At 43.9% G+C, this 9974-nt stretch overlaps 1 protein-coding gene and 1 pseudogene across 4 annotated transcripts in view; one reads left to right on the forward strand and one right to left on the reverse strand.

Annotated features, from left to right (window-relative positions):
- EPB41L4A (erythrocyte membrane protein band 4.1 like 4A) overlaps positions 1–9132 on the reverse strand; it is a 274611-nt gene extending 265479 nt beyond the window's left edge. For 3 of the 4 annotated variants that reach the window (XM_055387555.2, XM_055387552.1, XM_055387551.2), the window contains exon 1: positions 7919–8304. In XM_055387555.2, coding sequence (XP_055243530.1) covers positions 7919–8017 — 99 coding nt within the window. In that variant the 5' untranslated portion in view covers positions 8018–8304. Of the gene's footprint in view, positions 1–7918 lie in introns of all 4 variants that reach the window. The other variant, XM_004042349.5, reaches the window with a different exon arrangement.
- Positions 8576–9470, forward strand: LOC101140752 (uncharacterized; annotated as a pseudogene).
- Positions 9471–9974: the final 504 nt, after the last annotated feature.

Here is a 9974-nt window from a genome sequence, read left to right on the forward strand (position 1 = left end):
CTGATAGGTGAGCTAATAAACTTCCTCATGTTCAAGCAGTTTGCAATGGTATCTCCATAACTGGTGACTAAAGCATCTTTACTGATAGAGTGTGAGATCATTCATCAAACTTGGAAGCACAGGAAGATAAGCAGGTCTGGAGGAGGGTAGTGATGGCTGGCTTAGGCATCTAGTGCAGAATCTAGTAAGCGATCAGAATCCAGAAAATAAGGAAGTTGGGACTACAGGTACAGATGTGGAGTTTCAGAATTCTAGTGGTGGTTGAGGCAATGTGAGTAGATGCACAAATGGAACATGATACTATTTCTCCTACAGACAGATCTGACAAATATATATGAATATCAAATCACCACTGCTCTCCCACTTCTAACAACCACTCATACCCCTCAGAGAACCAGTGCAACCTTAGGCAGGGGTGGCAGAGATTCGATATCCCAAACTGAAATTCAGAAATAAATGTATTTGCAAATAATATATCATACATACTAATAGCTATCATTTATTGAGCACCTTTTATCCTATGTACCTAAAATTCGTTCCTCAAATTCTCACAGTCATCCTATGAGGCAGATATCATGCCCCTCAGCTTACAGATAAGGAAACTGGGGCTGGCAAAAAAAAAAAAAAAATCACTTGTCCAATCACAAAGCCAGTAATTACATGGCAGATGAGGATTTGATTGAACACAGGACAGGGAGCAGGGAGGGGAAAGACTAATGGTGACCATACAGCACTCCCATTAGGAGGCTGGCCCAGGTGAAAGGGCCAAACTAAGTCGGGAGCAGTGAGGATGGCAGAGAAAAACCAATTTTGACAAGTCGCAATTAAGGCAGCAGAGGTTCCAAGCCTGCTTCTCAAACACAGGTCTGATGAAGGTCAAGGTGGGACCTGAGTGATTTAACAACTCAAATTGTCTCTGTGGGCTAGCTCAGCAACCTGACCCTCACTCATGGCCCCCACCGTTCTCTAAACAAAGCACTTTCTAACCAACGACTGAAACATAGTCCCCCTCAAGCTGACGACTCCGCATTACTAAATGCGCTTTCCCCAGGGCTCAGAAGGTGTCGTTCCTAAACAATACACTGCAGCACATGGTTCCCTCTGCAGTCTCGGTCCACCAATTCCTCCTTTGCCATCTGACCTTTTGGTTATTGTCTGTGTGAGCTATCGCTCAGCACTTCTCTGTTTTCCTCGCCTGTCCCCATCTCTCTTGTTCTAACTTCCTCTTGGCATGTCAATATCCTGTGCTGGAAAACAAACTTCTCACACATTTTGGAAGGGCTGCAGGCCCTTTATGTCTTCAGCGATCATTAAGACAGCCTCCGAAGGAACTATTCCAGACCTTGATGAATCTCTTTGCAAGAGTGTGTAGTTATAGAGAAAGGGATTCACAATAGGCAGCATTAAGATATAATGACTATTTCACTTAAAAAAGAACACAGGAAATACATGCATGGCTCAGAGGACACAGGAATGCAATCACATTTTTTAGAATGGTATAGACACTCTAAATTGTACTTACAAGGTTTTTGAGTCACAAAGTAAACTGACTGGTTCCTGAATTTAGCACACTGAGTCTATGCCCAGGACATGTGATAACAGGTGCCTGTTTAATCTTAACATATGAAACGTGGAAACAAAACTTATGGTGCAGAAACAAACGGTGGTTAGTCATCACAACCCAAAGCAGGATGACCAGGAGCAATATGCAGGAGCTTCAGATGTGATTAAAATTGTCAGAGATAAAGCTGCACCAAAGCAGTCAATCTCAGAGAGGCAGGAGCCGTAGATGCAGCCAGTTTGATCTCTGACTTGTCATGTTTACAACAGGCCTGCAGACAAACACACTTTGCATCAGAATGAAAAATATAATTTTTTCATAAAAACCCAATATTTAATGTATTTACACCATCTTTTCCACTAAGCCTTAGAGCAGTGTCAGATTAGGTTTAAACAGCTTCAAGAGTAACACACAGGTGATTCAGCAAGATTAAAAATTACAGTGCTGGTTCACAATAGCATAAACCCCCACTGTGAAACCAACCAACATGGTTCTCAGTTTCAAGAATGGGAGACAAGGAAGAAAAGTCACTAAAGTATGAGGATCTATTTTCCATTTGGGAAATATGCTCTTCTTCGGAAAGACTCAGGTTGGAAGGGGAGCATTAAATTTAGAAGAGAAAGATTTGGTACTCACACAATACAAAAACGGTGTGATTCATGTTTTCTGAAATAGCTGCTAGTCAGCTTTTCAATGTACTGCACGCATTCAGTCCACTGCACCGTCTCATTTTCTACCCATTATCAATACAAAAATTAGAGTATCTTGACAACAGATTTTTCACAGTGGGATTTGCTTTATTCTAGGGTCTTTTCTAGTAAAAATAAAATGGCAAAGGAACTCCATTATCTAGAAGATTTTCAATACAGCCTATTCCAGCTGTAACACTCCACTCATTCTTCTATCAAATTACAGTTAATAAGCATCTACCACATGAAGTATACAGCTCTGACTCCTGGGGATCACAGGTAGCAGCTCACAGGCTGCTGGAGGAGACAGATGTGTCCAGAAATAATGCATGCAGTGTGACAGATGCTGTAACAGGGATGTGTGAGGCACAAATAGGCACCTACCTCCGCTTGGTCAGGCAGAAGTGAAGGCTGCCTAGCAGATGGGACACTTGATTCAAGGATGGTTCAGGTAAGGATGTGTTTATGGAGAAACAAAATGGTACACCAATCAGCAGGAATCTCATGCATAAAGTCTCAAAACAATCTGGAATATTTGGGAAACCATAAGCAGTTTCTGCATACCTAGAGGGCAAGTCACTTGGACTGGCAGGGCTAGATCAGGTAGGGTGCTAAGTCAAACAATGAAGCTTGGACTTTATCTCTATGAAGGAATGAGCCACTACAACAAGGAGAAGAAGAGGAAAGGTGGAATAAAGTTAAAATTTGCTGGGTGCTTATCACGTGCAAGACAGCATGAATGTAGAAGGTGAATACTGTACATCATTTCTCTTCATTTTACAGATGGGGAAACTGAAACTCAGAAACGACTCGGCTAGTAAGTAATTAGCGGTGCCAAAATTTAAACCCAGGTAATCTGACTTTAGAGCCTATGCTTTTAATCACTGCAGGTATTGTTCTGTGTATAAAGATATCAAGCACGTGTAAAGATACTTGAATATGAAGCAAGATAAAGATAACATATTGTTTTCACTGAATATGAGGGTAAACAACTCACCATTCCAAAAGAGGGAGAAAAAAGAAAAAATAGAAGGCATCTAAAAGTTACCCCGCATTCAATATTGAAACTGTGCAACAAAGACATAAGAACAAAGGAAGCTGCTATCCTCTATGAGAGTGGTTCTCAACGGAGGGTGATTATGCCCATCAGGGAAGATCTGGCAACATCTGGGGAGATTTTTGGTTGTCATTATTGGAAAAGAGGTGCCACACATCTGGTGAGAGGAGGCAGGGAATGCTGCTAAGTATCCTACAAGGGACAGGATAAACTCCCACAGGGAGTTCAAGATAGTTCAAGCTTACCAATACAGAATTCAAGAACACACACAGTAACTGGACTGCAAAAAGTGTAGTTCACTATCAACCAAGAATACCAGAAGCACCTAGCGAGGGACAGCCAAAAGCTGTTGGAGGTAACCAACAATGCTTTCCGCCTTAAACAGTTATTAAATCACATTCAAGTCATGGATGATAAAAGGTATTTTTAATAATTTTTTTCAAGAAAAAGACTTCTTGTAAAATTGAGGGGCTATTTATACACAGTTCATCTTACGCGGCCACAACCTGGATATCACTTTTGAATTTTAGAAAACTGGATGTAGTTATGCAGGAGAGACACTTTCTAGCCCAGTCACATCTAATTTAATACCCAATCAAGACCACAGTGAATCTTACGTTTGTGTGTGATTACTTGTTTCTACCTACATTTATATGGTTCCTGACCCTGTACCTTAAGCGGCTGATACCAAAAGATATAAGTATTCACATATAAACTTAATATAATTTGTGAAACTATTGCTTTTCATTTTTTCCCAATCTTCTGGGATATTTTATTTATTAGTCCAAATTGAATGAAAATTGTAATTTTTGGTAAGTGAGATGCATAAAATTTAAGCCCTTGCCTTATGATTGTTTTCCTAGCTTATTAGGAAATTTCTGACCAAAAGCATCAAAATTGACTCACAGTATTCCCTCAGGAATCTCAGGATGATTGGGAAGTAACATTATTTAGTAGTTAATGGATGAACTATACACTTTAACTGGGCGAAATGTATGGTATACCTTAACAAAGCCATTTAAAAGAAGGTAATGGAATTTTCATCTTACTGCCATATTGGTTTCATTAGTTTAGTCAATACTCATAGGGAAAAATGAGCACCTAAACATTCATCACGCTACTCAGAGGATTAAAATCTTGCCAAAATGAAAATACTAATCTATTTCATATTTGTAGCAGCAATTTTGAGAATTAAATTTATAATCAAATCTTGTGACTTTTGTTTTCCTGAAAACGTTTTGCTAACCAAATGAAAACCTAGAAAAGCAGTCTGAGCCACATTCAAGTTTTGCTAAGAGAACAAAAAGAAACTTATCTACCTCCCTCAGCACAGAGAACTAGAAAGGACACAACAAAAGTTTCCCAGAACATTACTCAAACAACTGAGACCAACGATAGCAAAAATCCTTACTTGACTAAACAACAGAGATAGCAGCAAAAGACAAACAGCTAAAAGCTATTGTAGGGCTCAACACACAACCAATAGCTCTCAGCTTATATAAACTTGAGTTTTTAAATCTCGGATAAGGTTCAAACTGTGAACTGCATGAATAAGACTTTCTGCTATCAAGGTGAGGTTGCCCCTAAAGCAAGTAAAAAAGGCAAATACCTCCGTAATATTAACAGGGATACAAAGATACTGTGTTTTATTTTTCTGGTATTTTTTTAACAGAAAATTATTTTCCATTTAAATGGAAATTAAATGGAAATAAAATTATTTTCCATTTAAATGATATTCATCTTACCATATAAGATAAGTAACTGTTATCTTCAGGCTGAAACACTTTTCATGATGACACATTAATTTTTTTTCTAACATCGATGAAAAACTTTATCTAAGTTGAAGAAAAATCACTTCAAAACTAACTTTTCTATTTGTAATTTGGTGCTTAAACAAATCCAAAGAGTGTTTTTCAAAATGATACACAGAAAAAATGTTTACCAAGATTCTCTCATATTTCTTCCACCTTAACTTGCTATAATTAATATTTTCTAATTCACAGTGCATTATTGTAACAATAATACAAGAAAATTCCCAAGTAACCATTTAGGAATCAGTAAAATTATTTCTACTAAGAGATGAAATGTGTGCACAATTTTAATGTAAAATTAGCCATCTTCATCTAAGATAGAATAGGAAAAAGGGTAATCACAAAATAAATGTTAGGAAATGCTTTTGAAAAATAGAGATTTTTCTAGTTACTTTCAGAGAAAAGTAGGCTAATTGATGTTGCCTGCTTAATTTTGACTTTAATTAGTGGTAATCAAAATTACTAAGTATACTATCTCAAGGAAAAACACCATAATGGTAGCTACTGGCTATTAACTTTGAAGTAACTGTTTACTTTCTCATTTACAAACTAAAGTAGGAGTTAATTTTAAGTAATTAATGCAACACACATCAATTGTACCTATGCACCATAATACACGAAGGTTAGGAAAAAGTTTTTTAAAATGTCAAGTATGTACAGAACATAAACATGTTCATCCAATGTTTGAATACCATCTACATGCAAGTTTTTTTATACATACCATTTATAAATATGCAAATATATTTAATTTAGTACACGCCAAGGGTAGGTAGGTGTTTAACACATACACTTAAGTTAGCATAGAAGATAATGTGGTTAGCTTTAGCAGACAACATCTGTGTTACACACATAGCCATCAAAATAATTGTGGCATGCTTTTGTGACAAGAACAGAGGCCAAGCCTGTTGTTAAATGATTATTTCCAACAATAGCCTGCTTAAATTATTGTTTAGTTATATGGCCCATATCCAAAATAACAGTATTACATAGTTGCTGTTGCCTTTGAATCACTCACCAATTTTCAGCCCATTTGTAAAACAAGATAAGCACCACTGGATTATAAAAAATAATTATGGATCAGGATTTTTGATTCATGTTTCTTTGACAAAATTATTCCATTTGATCCCAAGTCCTGGCTGCTCTCTTGACAGAATAATGTACACACTCTACAGCTGACAGGCATGACTTTCATGATTAAATAGGAAGCTCACATTCCAGATGACTTTAGACTCCAGATAATTTAGACTTTGCACTTCAAAAAGATTTCTTTACTGTCTTAGTATCTGATCATCAGTTACCTTTTTCTAATTGCTTCTATCTCGACACAAGAATCTATATATTATCTAGAATTTAGGATGTTTTTGTGATTTTTGCCTATTTTATTCATACAGTACACCAAAGAATGTTACATCATCTTGTAAGTTATAATATTTTCCTGATTTCATTGGGCGGGTGAGAGGAGAAATATTTTGGAACATAAAGAAAAGTTAAAAATACAAAATGTACACCGTCCCCCAAAAGAGTCTATTTTATTGGTCTTGAAAGGAAATACCGTATGAGAATCGAACTGAATTTTGCTCAGTATAATTACTGGGGAAACAATATTCAAAACAACCTCCTAAAGGAAAGGGTTAACAATCTTGTAGCTTTAACTGATTATTTTTGCTCCTTTCTCCTGCACCTATGAAACTGGAATTCTGTACACTAAGAATAGCAACATCAACGCTGAAACTTTTAGCCAGGAATAGTTATCCTAGTGTGCATAAAACTATGTAAAAACTAATTCACAAAAGGAAATGCCCAGGGCCTACCCCATTATGATTAACTTCTGAGATGAAGCGACTAAGAGAGGATACTTGGCAGCCTGAACTAGATTTCTCAGAAAGCCAGCTCTATCAGAGCGGGGGCGGGGGGGCGGTTTCCCTTCACCAGACTCAGCTGTTGCCTTATCTAAAATGCCTTAGCGATTTAAAACTGAAAGAGAAAGATAAACAAAACAACAAAACGCTCCGGATTTAGATCTCCTTTAGGTAGTTAACATTGTTGCAAAAGCAGAACAAGCACGCAGGCGCGTCGGTCAGGTTGTCACTACAAACATAAGTACCTTCTCATCCAATGTAAGGAAGAGGAACTCTGCGAGCTCTGCTGCCTTTTTGTTTGGGCTCTCTAGGTTAATGCAGTGATTGCATTTTAATGACCCACAAACAGGAGCAAAGTTATTACTGGGTCGCTTTGAGAGATGTTTACTTAAATGTGAGGATAAACGCAGGTCGCTGTAGAAAGGGAAGATATTTTCCGTCCAAACGTAGCATTACCCAACTACGAACCCACGCAAAACAATCACAATGACCCATTAATGCGTTTCAACGAGTGAACTAGTTCATTCCCTAATAACACTGTCAAGGAAAACGCCTTCAACAAAGCCGAGGGAAACCATGCCTTCCACACTGTGGTGGGACGCAGCTGGTATAACCCATTCTGCCCCTCTTTGAGAGCTGCGGGGCACCCAGAGGCTTTTGGAGAAAACCGGTTTGGGGAAGAGTTTTGGGGTGCTGCTGGGAGCCGTTGTGCTGAGTAACCTTAAAAACGTCAAACTCAACTTTGCTTTATGAAGGAACTCAAAATTAACTCACCCTGGCACGTCCACTCTCTCCCTGAGCGCAGGGGACAGCGGCCTCTCCTCCCCACCGCGCAGAGTCGCGGCCGCCGCCCTCGACCCACCGGTGACAGCCCTCAAAGCCATGCACCCCCGCACCCGCTCTGCCGCCAACCCCCGGAACGCGCTCCGGGCCGCACCCACCTTGATACCCTGCTGCTGGGTGGTAAGGGTTAACTTGGATTCATCCAGGAGCAAAACTTCGCAGTAAAATTCTTCCGGAACAGCGCAGAAACAGCCCATGTCGGTTGTGGTCGTCTCCAGCCAGGAGAGAAAGCTACCACCGAGGCGCCCAGCCGCCCCCTCCACTCAAGCGCGATGCATTAATTTATTGTCCGCGCCGTGGCGAGGGTGAGAGGAGCAGCTCCCGGCGGGGTCCGGGGACCGGCCGCCGAACCGCCCGGCGGGGCGGGAGCGAGAAAGGCGGAAAAGCCCGGGAGAGTCAGCGCCCGGGAGCCGCCGGGGAAGCGCCGGCGGAACTGGGCGCGGAGGGCGGTGGCGCGTCCCCGCGCATCCTGCGGCTCGAGCTCCTCCGAAGGCGGGGGCGCGGGGCCCCTCCCGCAGTCCTGGGGACGACAAAAGTCTCCTGGCAATGGGGGCAAGAGACCAGAAAAGGGAGTGATGGGAATTCGAGGCTCTCCTCGGCCTTGGAAAACCCTGGAAGCGCTGCAGCTCCCTCCTGCCGCACGGATTTGAGCGCGGCCCCGACGTCCCGGCCTCCGATCGGCCTGCGGAGTCCCCCGCGGGCGCGCACTTCCAGCCGCGACCCCGCCCCGCAGCCCCGGGTCAGGTCCGCCGAGTATGGAGCGCTCGGCTTTTCTTTTGTGTGAGGAGCACCCACGACGCCCCGACCATGGGCGCAGGGGCAGAGGCGAAGGTCGTCGCTCCGTCCGCTACCCCGTCCCCCAGCCGCAGGCGCCGAGGAGCCGGAAGAGAGGCGGAAAGGGCAGCAGGCTCCTTACCCAGACCAGCGAGGGGAGGTCAGCTCGTCGCGGGGTGTGGCTCCCGTCCGGGGACCCCCGAGCTCATTACGGGTGGCCGTGTGTAGCCAAGTTCAAGCTCTCCCTCCGGGAATGCCTGCCGCGGTGGCGGAACACGGCTTCTTCAGGACATTCAGCAAAGCGGGGAGGCGGGGACCTGCGGGCGGAGGAGCGACGCCCCAGCTGGGAACGCGGCGGACGGGCGAGCGGGGGGTGTGCCCTGGGCGCGCCAGGCCGCGGAGGCTCCGGGGAAAGTTCTCTTGGCCGCGCGAGTGGTGGCGCCCCGGGCGGGAGCAGCCCAGGTGCATGTGGGCCCGGTCCAGGCGTCTGCAAAAAGCCCTGGAACGAAGCGGACCCCCAGTCCAGCGCTGGCCGCGGCAGGGGAGCTCCTTCTGGGCGGGGTATCAGCTGGGGGCGGAGGGCGGGGCAGAGACCGTGGTCCCAGCGGCGAGGTGCCGGCGAGTCCACGCTGCCAAGCCGCACGCTGCGCCCAAGCCGCGGGGCAGTCCAGCGCTCGCTGCGTCCTTCCCCCAAGAGACCTGGAGGCTGGGTGGGGAGAAGAGGACGCGGTGCTGCTCGGACCCCACCGTTCGGCGGTCCCAATCCCACGCCCTCCGCGCGGTCGACCGCGTCCAGGACTGAGGGGCACAATAGCTCTGAAGCTGCAGTGACCCCTGGTGGGTCCCGATGTCCGTGCACAGGCAGCCGAGGTTGAGCTGCGGAGGACACTGAGCCCCGCTGGGCTTCGGAGCAGGTGCAATCTGTGCTCTCCAGCTGGGAACCAGCAGCGAGTTAATGCGAGTCGCAGTTAGGGGAGACACGAGGGGAGGTCTCACAGAAAAAAAACTCTATAATGAGTTTTAGAGTTAGAGCTTTGGCATCAGACGTAGTTTTGAGTTGACTATTCTACTGCTTCTTAGCTGGGTAGCCAAAGTTCAAAAAAATTGCGTAAAACCTAGGACGTTAGCCCTTAAAACAAAACCAGGCTTCCGTAGCACAGTAGAAATGAAATGAACAATTGGCGACTTTTGACGGAGTTTCCTCTCATAGTGATTTGCCACAAATGACCTTCTGTAGGAAGCCTCGGCCTTCCCTGCTATTGTGACCCCATCCAAACACAGGATCAGCATAACCGCCAAAGTGCAACATAAATTTATGAACTTTACCTAGGCTATGAATAAAACTATTTTAGCTTCTGAAGTTTCTGTGAAATTGACTCA

The sequence above is a fragment of the Gorilla gorilla genome, chromosome 4 (assembly GCF_029281585.2).
Source record: "Gorilla gorilla gorilla isolate KB3781 chromosome 4, NHGRI_mGorGor1-v2.1_pri, whole genome shotgun sequence".
NCBI lineage: Eukaryota > Metazoa > Chordata > Mammalia > Primates > Hominidae > Gorilla > Gorilla gorilla.